Here is a 19538-nt window from a genome sequence, read left to right on the forward strand (position 1 = left end):
CAAAAGAAGGTCAAAGGGATGCAAATTGGAAAAGAAGAAGTCAAAATATCACTATTTGCACATGATATGATAGTATTCTTAAGTGACCCCAAAAGTTTCACTAAAAAACTACTAAGCCAGATAAACAACTTCAGCAAAGTGTCGGGGTATAAAATTAACTCAAACAAATCAATAGCCTTCCTCTACTCAAAGGATAAACAGGCTGAGAAAGAAATTAAGGAAATGAAACCCTTCACAATAGTCACAAATAACACAAAATACCTTTGTGTGACTCTAACCAAGCAAGTGAAAGATCTGTATGACAAAAACTTCAAGTTTCTGAAGAAAGAAATTGAAGAGGATCTCAGAAGACAGAACAATCTCCCATGCTCATGGATGGGCAGGATTGATATTGTAAAAATGGCCATCTTGCCAAAAGCAATCTACAAATTTAATGCAATCCCCATCAAAATTCCAACTCGGTTATTCATAGAATTAGAAAGAACAACTTACAAATTCATTTGGAAAAGCAAAAACCTAGGATAGATAAAACTATTCTCAACAATAAAAGAACATCTGGGGGGATCATCATCCCTAACCTCCAGCTGTATTACAAAGCAATCATGATAAAAACTGAATGGTATTGGTACAGAGACAGGCAGGTAGATCAGTGGAAGACCCAGAAATGAACCCACACACATATGGTCACTTGATCTTTGACAAAAGAGCTAAAACCATCCAATGGAAAAAAGACAGCATTTTTAACAAATGATGCTGGTTCAACTGGAGGTCAGCATGTGGAAGAATGCAAATTTACCCATTTTTATCTCCTTGTACAAAGCTCAAGTCCAAGTGGATCAAAGACCTCCACAAAAAAGCAGATACACTAAAACTAGTAGAAGAGAAAGTGGGGAAGAGCCTTGAACACAGGCACAGAGGAAAATTTCCTGAACAATGGCTTATGCTCTAAGATCAAGAATTGATAAATGTGACCTCATATAATTGCAAAACTTCTGCAAGGCAAAGGACACTGTCAATAGGACAAAATGGCAAGCAACAGATTGGGAAAAGGTCTTTGCTAATCCTACATCCAATAGAGAGCTAATATCTAACATATACAAAGAATTCAAGAAGTTAGTCTCCAGAGAATCAAATAATCCTATTAAAAATGGGATACAGAGCTAAACAAAGAATTCTCAACTGAGGAATACCAAATGGCTGAAATGTTCAACATCTTTAGTCATCAGGGAAATGCAAATCAAAACAACCCTGAGATACCACCTCACACCAGTCAGAATGGCTAAGATCAAAAACTCAGGTGACAGTAGATGCTGGCAAGGATGCGGAGAAAGAGGAACACTCCTCCATTGTTGGTGGGATTGCAAGCTGGTACAACCACTCTAGAAATCAGTCTGGTGGTTCCGCAGAAAATTGGACATAGTACTACCTGAGAATCCAACTATACCACTCCTGAGAATACACCCAAAAGATGTTCCAACATATAACAAGGATACATGCTCTACTATGTTCATAGCAGCCTTATTTATAATAATCAGAAGCTGGAAAGAACCCAGATGTTCTTCAACAGAGGAATGGATACAGAAAATGTGGTGCATTTGTACAATGGAGTACTACTCAGCTATTAAAAACAATGACTACATGAAATTCTTAGGCAAATGGATTGAACTAGAAAATATCATCCTGAGTGAGGTAACCTAGACACAAAAGAACACACATGGTATGCACTCACTGATCAGTGAATATTAGCCCCAAACCTTGGAATGCCTATGAAAAAAATCACAGATTATATGAAGCTCAAGAAGAAGGAAGACCAAAATGTAGATGCTTCATTCTTTCTTAGAATGGAGATCAAAATAGTCACGGGAGGGAATATAGGGACAAAGAGTTGAGCAGGGACTGAAGAAAAGGTCACCTAGAGACTGCTCCACCTGGGGGATTCATCCCATATGCAGCTACCAAACCCAGTCACTATTGTTGATGCCAAATGTGCTTGCTGACAGGAGCCAGATATGGGTGTCCCCTGAGAGGCTCTGCCAGTGCCCTAGTGATACAGATGAGAAGGCTTGCAGCTACCCAATGGACTAAACAAAGGAACCCCAATGGAGGAGTTAAAGACTGAAGGAGCTGAAGGGGTTTGCAACAGCATAGTAAGAACAACAGTACCAACCAACCAGACCCCACCAGTGCCCCCAGGGGCTAAACCACAAACCAATGAGTACACATGGAGGGACCCATGACTCCAGCCACATGTGTAGCAGAGGATGGCATTGTCCAGCAAACCGGGAAAGGGAATAACAATTGAAATGTAAATAAGAAATACACAATTTAATAAAGATGGAGAAAAGAATAGGAGGAAAAGTCCTTGGTCCTGTGAAGGCTCATTTCCCCAGTGTAGGGGAATACCAGGGCATTGAGGTGGGAGTGGGAGCATCCTCACAGAAGCAGGGGGAGGGGATGGGTACGGGGGAAAGGGGATAACATTTGAAATGTAAATACATAAACTATCCAAGAGAAATAAAATTTAAAAATAAAAAATATTTTTAAAAAGCACCTAGCTCATAGGTAGGTTTCTTGTGGAAATTAAATAAGTCATGCTAGGTCTTCATCCTTGTGCAGGAGGAATTTTTACCAACTGAACCATCACCCAGCTCCAGAACTTGATTTTTTTTTCAAGAGGAATTTTATGTGGAAACAGACAGAGTTCGTGATTGCCTGAGGCTGGTTTGGCATATTGTCCCCAGCTGTTTAGTTAATACCATGACACCATCTGTCTAGTGAAACTTGTGTGTTCCAAAAGGGGTTCTGGCCTCTGAACTTGAAACTCAAACAAGACGTGACTCTGAGGTAAAGCTGTCTTCCAGAACTGTCACACACTTCAGTGTTTGTACTTGTCATTGTCCCAAGTCTGTGACCTTCAACCCAGATGGAGTACCAGGAGGCAGTTGTTTTGCCTCCTCTTTACAAAGGACATAAATGGCCTATTATGGTCACTGCCACTAATGAAGTGACAGAAATGGGACCTAAACCCTCCACTACCTGAGTCCTGACAGAGGGGTGACTAAGTATGGAGTATACCACACATTCTCCAAATTCAGCTGAGCAAGTGTTAAGGAGTTGGTGTCAAATGAGGGTGATTAGAAGAGCTTCCCATGAAAATGCCTCCTACCTTGAGGCCTTGCCACCAGCTCTTCACCATTTCCTGTAGGGAGAAGGGGTTGAGATGTCAGTGGCTGTTGGAATAAAGAACTAATGGCAATCCGATCGGATTTGTTCCCGAAATATTGAGAGGATGTCTCTTTATGAGATGTCTTGAAACCCTTATGATGGATCTGCCCATGTCTGCCACTATGTTTTCTATATAAAATCCATTTCAACCTCCAGTGTTCAAAAATCTTGAGCTCAGGCCCTGAGTGCTTAAATTGCCCGAGTCTCTTCCCATCTGGCGTACCGAAGCAGCAGGGTCAATTTCTGATTGCAGCTGTGGAGACCAAGGTGCCAGAGGCAGTGTTGTAGGTGCAGTCTTGATCACAAGATATGCACTGTTGATGGGAGAGGTGGCCCTTACCTTCACAGATGACACTAGCATCTTCTCCAGAACCACAGTTATGTAGGTGCCAGCCAGCATGAGGACACTGCCCTAAAAAACTCTCTGTCCCAGTGCAGTCCATCTCATCCAGCAGAAACTCCCCTGGACCATCACCAAATCGTGCCTGGACTGGGGCTTCAAGAGCATCCCCGCAGTTGAGCTGTCGGCACACCACGTCGGCTTCACGTAGGTCCCACTGGTCATCGCAAACCCTGCCTCACTGGCCATGGTAGTAAACTTCTACGCGCCCGGAGCATCGTCCTGACCCATTCGTGAGCTGCAACTGTGGCCAGTCTTAAAGGTACAAAAGTATTGCTGGATAGGAGCTACTCTACTTGGCTCTCCTAGGATCTAGCCTAAATACAGCACTCATACATCTGAGTAGATAGGATAGCACAGGGGTTCCTGTCATTAGCAGGATAGACCTGATCTTTCTTGTCACAGAGGTCAGAGTCTAGCAGCAAAGATGAATTCTGCCTCATCCTGGCTGAGTGAGGATTGACAGGAAGAGCTTTTTCACATTCAACCCTTAAGGCAGGTCTCACTGGCCATACCTCCATTGCTCTAAAGTGAGTCATTTTAATGTAGAGTTAAATGGAGATCTGCGAGCATGCCAAGTGCCCAAGAAACAAAGGCGACTATTGGTAATGAGTTGAGAGTGGGTAATGGGTGGTAGAGACAGGGATGTCTCTTCTAAACGACAAAGGACTCAAGAGAGGAGTAGGAAGGAGTTATTTGGACCAAGAACACCTGGGAAGAGGGTAGAACTTCCTTCAACTCAGTAAGCCAATCAATACAAAGTGGGGTGAAAAGGCAGGGATTCTCTGGTGAAGTCATTCTGTGCAGTAAGATCCACCCACTAGTTAGAAATATGATACCCACCAAATCACATCACACAAGGAGCTAGGAAACCTTAACTCACCACCAGGAAATGGTGTTAAGAGGTCAGCATCTAAGAGCAAGGTAAATAAAGAGAAGTCATTTCCACGCAAAGAGCCCACCCAAGTGCACTATGTGTGTGGCATCCCACAGAGTGGACATTAGCTGGCAGCATGGCTGTGTGAAGGCGAAGACAGTGTGTTCAGTAGGATCTGGTTGGGGAAAAGTGAAAATTGACAAGTTCGGGCTTCTCAGAGTCATACAAGTGAAATTATGTGCACAAATGTTCCAGAAGGCAGCAGAGTCGGAGGCTTCTAAAAGAGCACTCCTGTGGGGTCGCAAAGGAGCACATCAAGAGACTCAGTTGTTAAGCATGCTGTCCTGGGACTCCTCTCTCTGCCCTTTTGTCTCAAGTTTAAACTCTCCTTAGTCAATATGAATTCATTTGCATCTGTGATTTATAATCTGCCAACCCAGATGCATTTCTCCTCTAAAATTCTCTGAAATATGTTTGGGCAACAGAACAAAGCAGTTTGGGATGACATAGTACCTACATGGTTAAAGCCAAGGAATTCACCTTTTCATTTTCTTCCTTTTGCCAGGTATTTCTGATGAAATCCATTGTTCATCTTCTGCCCTCCCCTGCCTCCCACATGGGTCATGGTAGTGAATGCAATCAAATGACTGGGGGAGCTTGTGGGTGCCCTATTAAAGATGTGCCAAGGTCTTTGCTCTTACCAAAATCTCTTGAAGTTTCATTTTCTATGAGAATGTTTTCAGATTCTATGAGGAAGAGAAGGTATAATGCAAGGTGAGTCTATGGGAGAGGGAAAAATCTGCAATGTCTTGCCTTGCTGTTGCCCTTGTACTATGTGTCCAGTGGGATGCTCAGCTTAGAATTGATTACACAGGGCTAGTTCAGAAAGGCCCAGGCTATCTGGGAAGGATAGCTAGTCTGTCTTTGTTCACATGTTAGTGTGAATCGTGCTCATGTCTTTCAATGAGGGTTGGTTTGCCAAGCTTCTCAGCTTGAGATTGGAGCTGGAATGGCCACGGGCCAACCACGTGCAGTTTCTTAAGGGGTTTATGCTACTGGGTGCTGGTTATTTCAAGTACGGTTTCATACTTTAGTATGAACTTTGGTATCTTTTAGATTTGTAGAGAGAATGGGATTTCAGAGTGTCTGCTTAGGGCAGGCAGCCCTTGGCTGTGCCGTTTGGGAAGTAAGGCTACTGATGAGCTAACTGGCATTTGTTCTCTCACTGACAAGCCAACCGCTCATTTTCCCAGTTAGCATCCTTGGTCTGTCTGCCTGTATCAGGAGATGTGGGCACTTACAGAGTTGGAATGGGCGAAGTGGGTTCTGATGGTGAAGTCTTTTGAGAAACCAGAACAGCACAGCTGGGGTTCTCCCTGTACTTGGGGATCTTGTCAGGTTGCAGAGTGTGGTGTGTGTGGTGTGCGGGGTGTGTGTGTGTGTGTGTGTGTGTGTGTGTGTGTGTGTGTGTGTGTGTGTGTGTGTGTGTTTTGGGGAGGCCAAGCAGATGGCATGGATGAGACACCTAGCAGAGCAACACAGACAACTGTGAATGCTTACAGATTTTCCTAAGGCTCATGGCATCTTCTCCAAACTGTGGTCAGATTTGGTGATGACATGGGGCTTTAGGTATGGATGCCTCAGGTCCACATATATGCTGGCTGACCTTGGTCAAGAAGGTATTCATCTTGACCTTGATTTGTCCTTTAATTTTGGTTTCTTAATTTTTAAAACAAGAAAAATAAAACAAACCCTCCTAGTGGTAAGGATGGAGTAGGAAGTGGAGAATGCAGACAGTCATGGGAGCAGATGGGATGTAGGCTTTGAGGCCGTCTCTCAGGCAAAACCAGTCAGAGACTTGTTACCCCTGGCCTTAGAATGCAAGGCATGCTATGATTCAAATTCTAATTCAGCAAATCCATCAAAATAGCATATTTACAAAAAAATTGCAGGACAAACTTAATCAAGTTTAATCAATAGGAAAGACAATCAAATAAAACTGTTGGGAAATGCTGGCCCAGGCTCACACTTGGATAAGGAGTTGTAGACAATTTTGATCACTTTGCAAGTAACTATTAATCAACTCTGACTGCATTATTAATTTATAACTACTTACTGAAGTCTTGTCTCCACCTTCATATGCTTGATTCTAAACCTTCTGCACGATTGCTACCTTGTAAAGAACATTCTTTGAAAGAGAGAGCCATCCTGTGCATTGTGGGAGGCTTAACTATATCCCTGGATGCTACCACACACTCCAGGGGCATTCTCCAGTGTGACAAACAAAATTCCCAAATGCTTCCTAAGGCACAAAATCACCTCCAGCCGAGAACAGCCACAGAAAGATGCACTTGAGAAGGGCTTTAAAGTCCCCCAAAGCAAGGTTTATGCTTATGCTAATTTGCTAACTAGATTGTTCTCACTACCCCTCCCCACCCCAAAGGTATCTGGTTCAAGTATGAGCAGCCTCAGAGAGCAGCATAGACCTCCTTCTGCCCACCCAGGCTGCCCAATGTGAATTCTTCCCCCCATAGTAGCTCCCAGGGCTCACAGGAAGTGCTTTCAAAAGCATGTAGCAGTAGCATGGTTCAACCTTAAAGCAAGCCTCCGAATAAGGATAATCAGAGAAACTAAGGCTATCTTCCTCCCGAAGGCTAGAGAGAAGCCTTGGGAATGGCAGTTTCGCAGACCAGGACTTCTCTAAACTCCCTTCAGGGGGAAGACCCTGATCAGGGTAGGGCTCATGATCTCTACAATCACCAAGAATGGCATGCCGCTTCTCTAAGGAGCAGAAGGCCATCGGTCCATCCTACAGGGCCAGAGACATGTTCACTGCTAAATGGACCAAGCCTTCCACAGAAAATGCTTGTTAAGGGAGTGCTTAACTCCTGGCCAGTTGATGGAGCCCAAACTCCTGCTTCCAGGAAGGTTGAATCTTGTGAGATATGAGCAGAGGAGAACTGGGAAGGGGTCTGTGGCTCACCGGTTAGCGGCTGGTGAACAAGGATAGGGCCTTTCTTCTCTCTTTTACCCAACTGCGTCTTGCTCTATCATGCACAGTTGGTTCTGTGGGGGCAGATCTACTCTGTCTCCAAGAGCCTTATTTCCCCAAAAGCAGAATTTTGGAGATCATATTATTGGCAGCCTGGCTCTCAGGACATAAGGCAGGGGAGTGGGTCGCAATGATTACCGTCACAATGATCATTCCCATTTAATTAGACAAAAGTTAAAAGATATGCAAGGCCCCAGCAAGCGCAGAGATGAGTGTGGGAAGAGGACCAGTAGAAGGTTACCCAGGGTTGCCTATCCTGTAATCCCTCAGGGACCACAATTTGAAGGTCTCCTTTGGCGCTCTGGTGTCTCTCTCACACTGGGACCCACAAAAAACCCATAACCCTGAAGTGGGTCTGAATGTTTTCATTTCTAGTCTGTCCTCTTACTCATGTTACTGTCGGCCACCTAAGTGGATCCAGTTGGACTGGAGTAGAATTAGGGACCCACATCCAGCTGCTTCCCAAACCCCATGAGGGAGAGGTTCCACACAAGCGTCGTTCCGAAGGTGCCCAGGACCATGAGCAGACAGGGCTTTTGATCCCACACAACAGTGTGTTACAAAAGCTTTCTTTGGGTCAGGGAAAGGGGATAATGATTGGTGATGTAAAAAATCAACTTTTGGGGAAAATGGAAAATAATTTACCGGAGCAGATGACACCAATGTCTTCCTCATGCCCACAGTTGTGGATGAACCAGCCAGCGTGGGAGCACTGCCCCAGGGAGAACTCCGTCCCAGAACACTGCACGTCATCCAGAAGAATGGGGCCAGAGCCCTGGCCAAAGTAGGCCTCTCCCAGGGTGGACACGGCTTCCCCGCAGCCCAGCTGCTGGCACACGACCTGTGCTTCCTTCTTGTCCCACAGATCGTCGCACACCGTGCCCCACACACCTTCAAAATACACCTCCACTCGGCCAGAACACCTGCTAGAACCTTCCACGAGCTGCACAGGAAGCCAGTCTTTGGAAGAAAGGTTCCCCACCCCCACCTGAGTGTTGGTGAACAGAGTCACTTCCCCACCATCTTCCCAGAAGTCCTACCCGTGTTCCCAGCACTTGGTCAAACCCTTTACAGTGGTTCTCCATCCTCCTAACGCTGTGACCCTTTAATACAGTTCCTTGTTTTGTGGTGACCCCAAATCATAAAATCATTTCGTTGCTACCTCACAACTGTAATTTTTCTACTGGAATAAATTGTAATGCAGATATTTGATATGCAGGATATATGATATATGACCCCTGTGGAGATCATGACCCACCAGTTGAGAAGTGCTACTTTACGTGGACATCTTTCTAAGGCTCCCAGATACCATATAGGATACTACTGTCCCATTATACCAGGGAGGGAAGGGTGAAGGCAGCAGCAGCTTCCTGCTGTCAGAGAATTAGCTAATGAGGACCAGAGAGGGACCCCATAGGTCTGGCTAAAGTCTTCATTTGGGATAGAACTAGCCTTAAACAAGTTTAGATCCTTCTGCGATGGGAAAGCCACAGGGCTTTGCTTTGTTCTTTTCATTGTGTCCCAACTGCAGCAAGGACATCATCTGAGAAGACAGAAACCATCTAAACTGGTTGCTTAATATTTCAGCGTAAGGATTTGGATTCCTGAGTCATTTTCACTGTGCCCCGTGTTGCTGGGGAAAGGCAACCGCTTGGAGAGTGCATGTGTAGAGTGCATTCTGCACCTGACAGGGCTGCCCTCTGCTGACACCTGGCACTTCCAGTTTGACCTGACAGCACTTTGCTGGGCAGCAGCCTATTGGCTCACCCAGTGTTTTCAGGGGCACACGCTTTGCTAGGACAGTGGATTGAAAACAACCAAAGATGGGGCTAGGCTGGGCCAAACACTAGCTATGCAATCTGTATGTGGGGCCACTTAGATTCTGTTTTCCTCATCTGCAAAAGAAAACAGTGCGCACCGTAAAGGGTGATAGTGAGCCAAACGCAGGTACAGTGCCTGGCACAGGGGGATACCCGGGAACAATTTTTATTAGCTCCATTTTGTGAACCAAAAGTTAGACGAGGACTGTTACACATTCCCAAAACTGCTGAAGGGAAAGCTGTGACAGAGGAGGGAAAGGGGAGGATGCTTTCTTGGTAGCTCTCCTCTTTCCAGTCATCAGAGAGCAGGGTTTCAAAGTATGGCCTTGGATAGGCCCTGTTCCCATCTCTGAGAAAGCTTGTTAAATATGGAGGTTTCTAGGGTACACCCATGTCTAAGGGTAAAGCCCAAGACTTTGCATGTTCTACAAGTTCTTGAGTGGTTGTCATTTAAGAACACTCTTCATGAATAATGGGTAAGAACCAAGAAGGCAGAGAGGGCTCTGACAGTGTCTCTGTCATGTTAGACACAATGAATACTGGGGTTTGTTTATGTCTGGGGATGAGAGACTCATCCTACTGAGTGTGGAGTGTCTATCCCCAACGGGAAAGGGGCTTTGGTATCTTTCTACATCAATGTCTCTTCCCCCTCCTCCCTTTCCTGCAGGCCATGTATATTGTCTGCCTAGGACTTACCTTCTTGAGGTTCCTCAGAAATGCCTTGGATGGGGCTTCTCTTAGGCCGTTCCTTCCCCAGCCTTGCTCCGGACCCTCTGATGTCCCTCCTGTAACAAGCTGAGACACACCGGCCATGTCAGAGCCTGCAGGGACCCTGAACACAGCTAACCCAGGCCTCATGAAAAACTCCTGGGTCTTGCTCCAAACCCACCAATCCCCAGGCATAGCAGAGCAAGGCATAGGAATCTAAATTTGCACTTCCCAAAGCAGGGGTGCCAACGGGAAGGACCAGGTGCTCTGGAATCCATTTTCCTTAAGTTTCTGCTTCGGAGTATGCTTGGTTTTAAAATTCTCCTTTCTGTCATTTCTGTGTTCATTCCAGTTATTTTGACAATGGGTCGCTTTGTTGTGATTCTCTAATTGTCTGTAGTTGATGTTGTATTTTCTTTAAGGAAGTGACAGTTTATACAGAAATTCTACTATGCTCTTGGTTGATTCTATGTTCCTAACATTTCTTGGACTGTCTTTTTAAAACATGTTTTTCTTTCTTTAAAAAATCTATTCTTAGAGAATTTTCATTATCCCTTTTCATTTGGGAAGATCTTTATGGTCATTCTTCCTAATTCTAAATTGTTTTTTAGTTTCTTTCTTTCTTCTGTATGGTGATGTGACTCTATGTAGCCAGGGCTGGCCTTATGCAGACAAGATTGACTTAAATTCATAAAAATCTGCCTGCCTCTGCCTCTCAAGCACTGGGATTAAAATTCTGTCCTTTTTAAGGCAGATTTTGGTTAATAAGGTAATTGGCTTCTACTCAGAATAAATATTTCAGAGTTGTTTTGTTGCTTTGTTTTGTTTTAAACTACTTTGTGGCTCTTCCTGGACAAAAGGAATAACTTTTCTCTAACATCATTACTTGTGAGCCAAGACGGTCCCCCACAGCCACTCCCCTGGTGAATCTATCACTCAGTCCCTATCTCTGTTTTAGCCATTGATAGGTAACTTCCTGCTCAGTAGACAACTAAGATCGCAGTCCCATGGTGCTGCTGGGTCAGAGTACTTTTCCAATAGTCCAGTTAATTGCCAGCTGTCTGTTAGGTGTGCCCACTGTGCTCTGACATTGGTAATGCCCTGGAACTTATCAAGTGACCCAGTCATTCTGTCCTCGTCACAGATGAGTAATCAGATGAGGTAGCTTACAGCCCACTGAGCAGAGTTAGGCAGCAAGAAGAGACTGCAGAGCTCTCGAAGGCTCCTGGGAGTCCAGAGTTGGGACTTCTGGCCTTTATTCAATGCTCATGGTACGCCCCTGTGAATCTAAGCACTGTCTATTCCCTAGTCTTAGCTGACTTAGGGAGACGCTCTACTATCATTTCCATTTCACAGATTAGAAACTTAGGACACAGAGTTGCTTTCCCATACCCGCAGCTGTCGGGAGGCATCTGAAGACCCACCCACTGCTGACAACCCCAGACCCGTGGCTGTCAGGAGGCCCCTGTTTGGTTCTGGAGGACATTCAGCCTCGGCAGCACCTGGTCTCCCTAGCACCCTCTTCGTCTTGTCCACGACCCATGGCTTGTCTTGGACTCCTCTTCTCCCAGTCCCCACCTCCTGCTACATCAGGTCACGTCTTCTATTTTCCTCTTACCCAGTCTTTCCCACCCCCACTGAGACAGTGTCTTACTATGTATCTCCAGAACAGCCTCTGACTCAATATCCTCCTGCCTCAGCCTCCTGCGGGATAAAACTACAGGTATACACCATCATGCCTGGCACCAATTAATTTTCATTAATACTATTAAATCTTTGTGTATGTATTAAGCCTTAACTCTCTTTTGAGACAAGGTCTCACTATGTAGCCCTGGCTGACCTGTCTATGATTTCAAGACTGGCCTTGAAATCACAGTGATCTGCCTCCTAATGGCTGGGATTGAAAGAGTGTGCCACCAAACCCAGATTCAACATTTTGAAAGAGTTATATACTCATCATCTCATTAGAAACCATCTAGTATGTGCTGATTAGGCCCAGCAAGGGGAACTGGATTGTAGGTGGTCATGGGAAGGAAGAAAAGGAGGGAGGGAAGGACAGAGGAAGAAAGAAAAGAAGAAAAGATCTCTACTGATGTTGTATAAAAACTTGGTCATCCAGAGTAAGGAGGAGTGTGTTTGTGCATGTGCATACATGTGTGTGCATGTGTGTATGCATGCATGTGTGTACATATGTGTGTGTTGTCATTCTTTCACTTTCTCTAATTTAATTTCTCTTCCATTCTAATCCATGTCACCTGCCTACTCATCTCCCCTCCCCAAAAAACGACATTAGCATCATTTTGATAACTATACTAGGTCCTGATTATCTACCAGATAAAGATCAAAGTTCTTAGCCTGAATTCAAGACCCCTCTGTAATTAGACCATAGCTCCTTCCCAGCTTGGTAGATTGGTCTTCTTCTCAGAAAGAAGCCTCATCTTGTCCACCTTTAGCCCTTCTCTTGAACTATTGAAGTTTGCACATCTAAACATGGCCATTCAGACAAAGCCAACTCTAAGTCAGTGGTGTGGTTCTAGATGCAAGTTGGCACACTGATTGAGGTGGTAGAATTTAACCCAAGTGAAACAGGTGCTTTTTGACACGCTCCCTGAGACAAGAAAGCTGAACGCCGAGCTCCCGGGGATACTAGCTATGCAGACATCATTGGTTTCCTGGGATAATCAGTGACCCAGTGGTCTATGGGACATGGAAGAAATGCCCAGGAAGCTTCCAAACAAAGGAGGCAGCTTCCAATGCAGCTATTCATGCCTGTAAAATGGACCTTATTTTTCCCTTGTTTACTACCAAACCTGGGATCTCAGTTAGGATGTTTGTATGCATGAGAATGGGGAAAGAGGACCACTTTGTCCCTGGTAATATTTAATCATATTCTTTAAATTTCCTAGGGCTGTGAAGTGGGATGGACAGTCTGCTTGCTGAAAGTATGAGCGTGATCAGTGGAATGTTGAGTAGAACTGTAAGGTAAGTGGAGGCAGGTTGGAAACCGTGTTGAGTGTGAAGCCAGATGTGTTGGAGGAACAGGTTGAATATCAAGGTGGGGGAGGCTAGAGGCAGGGAGGAGAAACATCCTGAAGCCATGGTGGCAAAGGGAGAGGAGAAGGAGGTGTGGGAATGAGTTGTCCAGTGAAAGTGATTCGATTGGCCAACTAAGAGGAGAAGACAACAGATACTCAGAGTGCAGCCACAGGACCGAGCCTGTGCTTGGGTGTTCAACACAGGAAAGTCTGGAGACCTGGATGGGTTATATGATTAGAAATGATTGCCACATGTCAGGAAACAGACTGAACCATTGCGGGGGAGGTAGTTAGAGGAGCCAGTCTGAGACGAGACAGGCCACAGGAAGAACCAATGGCTGAGCTCACAGACACTAACTAGACTGGTGCCATGTGCTCAGGAAAAAAAGGTTTTGCATTCTATAAGAAAGCAGACTGAGCAAGGCCTGAGGAGCAAACCAGTGAGTAGCACACCTCCATGATTTCTGCATGGCCTCCTGCCTCCGGGTTCCTGCCCTGTTTGAGTTCATGCCCTGACTTCCTTCAATGGTAAACTGTGATGTGGAACTCTAAGGTGAAATCCTTTCCTCCCCAAGTTGCTTTTGGTCATGGTGTTTCATCACAGCAACAGTGATCCTAACTGTATTGTGAGTGTATGTATGGGTCTTGGGCAATAATATAACTGTGAGCATCTGTATCTCAGATTCTCGTTGCATTCATCAGGGCAGTGTGACATTTGCTTAGCATTTGACCAGAGGTCCATGGGACAGCAGGGCCAACATCCTTCAGCAGCACAGGTGGAAGAAGTGTCAGTTAATCACAATGGGATTGGTAGAGACTGTTTCCCTATTTAAGTAGGACAGTTGTGAAACAAAGCTTCCAGAAAACTAAGGGCACTTGTGTTGACGAGTAGACAAAACTGGCTAGAACTTCATAGCTGAAGAGTCAGATGATTGAAATTCAAAATCAAAATCATTTTCGGCTATTTTTAATCCCCCTCAACAGCCATTTATCACCAACCTTATGCATTTGACCCAACACCCTTTTTGAATATCAGATGACTCCTGGAAAATAGTCTTAGCAGACCACTAGCTTCCATCCACTCAATAGCTAGGGATGTTATTAGATATCACCTGAGCCCTATAGCAGAGATTTCCCCCTGTGTTAGGACTGGCCTACACTGTATCTCCAACAGGCTTCTTAGGAGGTCATCAAGTTGCCCAGTGAACTTCCCCAGTAATAGCCAAGGCTCCAGTCGTCTACAAGTCCCACAAATCCTTCCTTTTGGTAAGTGACCTTCAGGGAGCTGCACTACCTCCCTGGGTGGTTGTTCTTAGAAGGTCACACTGGTCCCATTGTCTGTTAGGCTCTTGTGCAATTACCAGGAGCCTGGCAAAGCCTATTGCACCATATCCTGTCACTAATCCTTGGCTCCTGGAAGTTCAAACCCCCCAGAACCCCTCCCCCTGCTGAAAGCTGTAGAATGACATAAACATTTCAGGGGAGAGGTGTGGCAAGAGCATGGGCAGGGGCAGAAAGGTTGTAAGTGTACCGAGATAAAGGAGGCACCAGAGCTGGGGAAAACAGCCCTATTGATAACTGAGACTTGCATGAAGTGTCTACCAGATTTGCTGAGCTGTTTAGATATCCTTGTATTTCAGAACAAGGGTGAAAGAAAAAATATAATCCTCTTAATTTTGGTTCTAGAGGAGCTTGTGGGCAGAGGGACCCAGGGAATGACGTTCTTGCTCATTGATTTTCATTCCTTTTATCCAAGAACTAAGTGAGCCTCAGTGGTGCCGGGAGCTTTGCTGCACCATGGGGCCACAGCACAATGTGTTCTGCTGGACATGAGAACATGTTCACTCTAGCACTCTGAGCAGGAGGTCAGAGGTCAGGCAGAGAGGAGAGCAGTGACCAGAGTATAGACTTGAGTTTCAGTAAGATAAGAGGTGGGGTTCAGGGGAAGTTAGGACCAGGACCACAGTTCTCTGGGGAACCCATTCTACTGTTCCATGTTATATAAGGGAGCTTCCAGAATACATTCTTAAGAGAGCCACTCCAAGCCCCACCCTGAAGCTCTAAGAAATTGTTACACTTGTCCTAGACTGAGATCTTTCTATTTCCCACCACTGTATCCATGCTAAATCCTTTCTACACTTGATTCCAAACAGGCCTGGTCACACTCCAGGAGCTTTTCCAAAAGCAGCCCGATCTGTGCCTAGGAGTAGATCTCACTGGGACACCTCCTGGACTAGGCCAGGAGTCATGATCACCCAGGCTTTGGTTGACATCCCTAAAGCTGGCACTGTTACTTTTCGTGCGATCAACCTCAACATCAGCTTTTGCCACAGTGGAGCTAGAATGATTGGCTAGAGCTCTGAATCCTCACAGAACATTCCAAATGTTCTGATGTGCCAGGGAACTCCTACATTTCACATAGCATTGGTAGAGCTCATAGGTCCCCAGTGTTTACTTACACAGCTTTCTATCCATGGGGAAAGAAAGACAAGTTCCCTTTTTGTTCTATTTGGAAAGTTGAATCTATTACTTGAGAATTACTACTGAGGAGCTGGGCAGGTAACTCAGAGGTTAAGAGTACACTCCTGCTGAAGACGGGTATTCAGCTCCCAGCACATGCGCTGAGCTGCTCACAGCTCCCTGTAATTCTAACTCCTGGGGGAATCGTACTTCTCTTCTAGCTTCTGGGGGACTGCAGGCACCCACACAGAGGCACATATATACAATGAAAAGAAAAAAGAAAGGGAAGAGCTACTGAAATATTGAAAGGAGCGACTGTCCCAACTTCTTAGGGGAACTTGGAAAATGGAGACGCTATGGCTAAGGGAATCTGAGATTCAATAATTGTACCTCTTCATTTAAGATGTACAATTTGTAGTTCGCAGCATCCATAGCAGCAATCAGACTGACTGAGCACATCTGTGGCTGAGGGACCCTTCAAAGCCTTTTGCTAACACTTCATTAATCTACTTGATAAGCTCATGTCACGCTCCTTTGTAAGAGAGGGCACAGCAGCATCAAAACTTGTTTCAAGTTCCAAGGACTAGAAAGTGCTCATAGGTCTTGAAGGCTCTAGAGCGGTGGTTCTTAACCTTCCTCATGCTGCGGCCCTTTAATAGAGTTCCTCATGATGTGGTGACCCCAACTATGAAATTATTTTCATTGCTATAATTTTGCTAGTTATGAATCATGGTGTAAACATCTGTGGTTTTGATGGCCTTAGGTGATCCCTGAGAAAGACTTGTTTGACCACCAAAGGGTCAAGGGTCAAGACCCATAGGTTGAGAACCACCCCTAGATTGTTGTGTCTCTAACCTGTATTCCCAGGCTCAAGTAGCATAGGACATGTAGATTCAAAAGAAAGCATAAAGTGCCCAAGAATCATTACATTGTTCCTGATGCTCCAGTACATCTTAACTGCTTTTTAAACACTGGGAATATTGCATGAATATATGCATACAATTATCTATAATTAAGTTATTTGTCTTAAATTTATGAATTCATTATGAAATTATGAATATTTTCAAATACTCATTTGTTTACTTTCTCAGCTATACTCAAGTAAGAAAATTAAGCAATAAAAGACTTTAACGTTTTCCCCCCAAAGCCACTGAACAATGATAAAAATAATCATGATTATGTAAATGTTTCAAATTAGTCTCGAATGAAATTAAGACTTCCCTAAGCAGACCAGGAGAGAATGCACATTAAAACCAAGAATACCAAAGGACTCGATCTGGTTTATAAAGTACAGATTTTTCAGAGTAGAAATCTTTACAAGTCAAGTCTAGGTAATTTTGTGTCATATCAAATACTTTAAGTCAGGATGTTTTATTGACATTTTCTAGATCCATTCAACACTAGAAAAGAAATACTAACTATAATCCAATACCCTGGGTGAGTGCTAAACGCCAAAACTTGAGCACAGGAACCAGAGAACACATCGCAGTCCCTTGTTGGCTCATCTTGGCCAATAGCCCTTCTTTATTTCCCTCCAGAACCCTACCAACAGAGCCACAGTCCATGAAAACAATAGATTGACTGATGCTTTGTTCACAGAAAACCAAATCTTTCATAAAACCTTTGAGTCAACGTTCACGAACCAGATCAAAGTGATGTGTCGCTGATCTCAGTAGCAGTCAACAGACGTCAGATAATGTGAAACAGAGTAATTGCTCCCTTTGTGTTGACTTAATTTTAAGCTGGTGCATCAGAGGACAAGAGACAAAACCACACTTTCTCTCTCCAACCTGTCACAAGGCATTAGCTGTGTACCTGCTTCAGGTAGAATCGCAGCGTGGAAGAACAGCAGCCAAAGTAGGCGGGCGTGGCAGCTCATGTTGGGAGGGTTTCCAGCTACTGGCTAACCTCAGGTTCCAGCTTTATAGTCTTTGTAGGATCCTAGTGGGAGTGGCCTGGCAACTCGATGCTCTTCTCCAGCTCGAATTGGCAGGCATCTGAAGCAGGGCACAGAAACACATTTGCCTTGGCATCTTGCATGTTTGTTCTGGGGAAGCAAGAGTGATTTGACCTACTAGATACATTCCATTAGATCAACTGGAAGTTGGTGTCAGAGAAGAGACATGGTAAACATTGTGCTGGCACCTGGCAAGGCAGATAGAACCCTCTAGGCCATCATCGAAGAGAAGCTACCAGGAGCCTAGATCCTACCTAAGGTATCATTTTCCATGTAGCATATGGCCAATCCCAATGTAAGAGGCCTCTAGAGTCCTGCTTATGCTTCAACGCCCACATCTTACCCACCTCTCTCCTCTTGAAATTCCCCATTAGTCTCTAGCTACTTACACTTACCCAATCAACCTTCTAACTCCCATAGTGCTCATGAAGAGTATGCATTTTACAACACCCAACACATTCTGTCTTGGATATCACTGCTTTCATTCCAGTCCGATTTCCTCCATTGGCCTGTTCTGGTTTGCTTCCTATTACTTCAAAAAATACCATGATCCAAAGTAACTGGGGGTAGACAGAGTTTATCTTACCTGAAAGCTTATCGTCTATTAGTGGGGGAAGTCAGAGCAGGAACTCAAGCAGAGCAGGAACTTGGAGGCAGGAGCTGAAGCAGAGGTCATAAAGGAATGATGCATGCTAACTTCGATTTCTTATACAACTCAGGATCACCTTCCCCGGTGGGGTAGCACCTCACAGAGTGAGCTAGGCTCTCACACATCAATTATCAATCAAGATAATGTCCCATAGGTTGCCCTACAGGACAATCTGATGGATACAGTTTATTTCAGTTAAGGTTCTGTCTTCCCAGGTGACTGTAGCTTGTGCCCAGTTGACAAACCCTAACCATCCCGGACAGGCCTATAAGCTTTATCAAGGGAGGAATTCTCTTCATATTGTTGAAGTCTTACTGATAACATGCTTACTTAGCACAACACCTTCTACTTGAATATCTGTCAGATTTTAATTGCTGCTTCCTTCATAGATACCTTCTCTCTACCTGAACCAGTAACAACTTTTTCCAGAATCTCTAAGAATCCTCTGCCAGAGTCTACTGATTCACCACACACCTTCTAGAGCCTCTCTAATTTATATCCTTGTACATGGAACAGGTATAAAGAACTAGAATGTTCTTTGAATTTGGGCCATGCATCATGAAAAGGAATAGTAAGAGAACATTCTCCAGACCTGAAAACCCCTGTCTTACTTTTAAGGCTGCCTTGCCAGTTAGGTGACTCAAATGTCTAAGTCACCAAGTCCATTTGAAAGATCTGAGTCTCCACTGTATATTCTATGCTAAAACGTGACCAGCTCCACACATGGTTAGGTCAGAAACAGAACCGTGTGCAAGAAGGGGAAAGTCTGGGACTTGGGTTTAAAAGGTTGGGTCTCAGGCTCAGGATTTAGCTCAATGGTAGAGTACTTGCCTAGAGTGCAGGAAGCCCTGAGTTCTGTCTCTAGCACTGCAAAATTTGTAAATAAATGCTTTTGAAAAAGCCTTCAATATTGTGTCTGTCACTGTGACTTGTACAAATCAGCGTAGATTCCCACAGCCTCAGTTTCCTCGTGTGAGAGGGTAGCTCACGGCATATGCTAGGAGGGAAGAACATAATTTATGTCCCTGATGATACATGGAAGATGTGCACAGGATGAAAACAGAAACTACACTGTCTCTTCATGTGTTGTTTTGAGATAAGATGTTACTCTATAGCCCAGGCTAGCCTCAAAACTATGGCAATCCTTCTGTCTCAGGCTCCTAAGTGCTGGAACAATGTTTTTTCTAACACTGTTTACCAATAGAAATCTTGTTTAGAGATTTTGATATATTTGTTTTTACCTCATAGCTGAATAAATTCAAATTTGATCAAGCAGGAAAAGCCATCAAGTAGGGAAGGGTGTTTAGTCAGACATAACTGTGGTTAATATGTTTCACAGGCCCACAAAGGATCTC

General features: G+C 44.6%; 1 protein-coding gene across 1 annotated transcript in view; it reads right to left on the reverse strand.

The window, feature by feature from the left end:
* Positions 1–17456, reverse strand: part of LOC116893115 (deleted in malignant brain tumors 1 protein-like) — a 125592-nt gene extending 108136 nt beyond the window's left edge. Inside the window, exons 1-3 of the mRNA XM_032895053.1 lie at positions 17393–17456; positions 10071–10169; positions 3167–3199 (exon numbers count right to left, since the gene is read on the reverse strand). Of these exons, the coding sequence (XP_032750944.1) occupies positions 3167–3199; positions 10071–10169; positions 17393–17456 (196 nt within the window). The remainder of the gene's footprint in view (positions 1–3166; positions 3200–10070; positions 10170–17392) is intronic.
* Between the last annotated feature and the right edge of the window lie 2082 nt (positions 17457–19538).

Source organism: Rattus rattus, chromosome 2 (assembly GCF_011064425.1).
Source record: "Rattus rattus isolate New Zealand chromosome 2, Rrattus_CSIRO_v1, whole genome shotgun sequence".
Taxonomy (NCBI): Eukaryota; Metazoa; Chordata; class Mammalia; order Rodentia; family Muridae; genus Rattus; species Rattus rattus.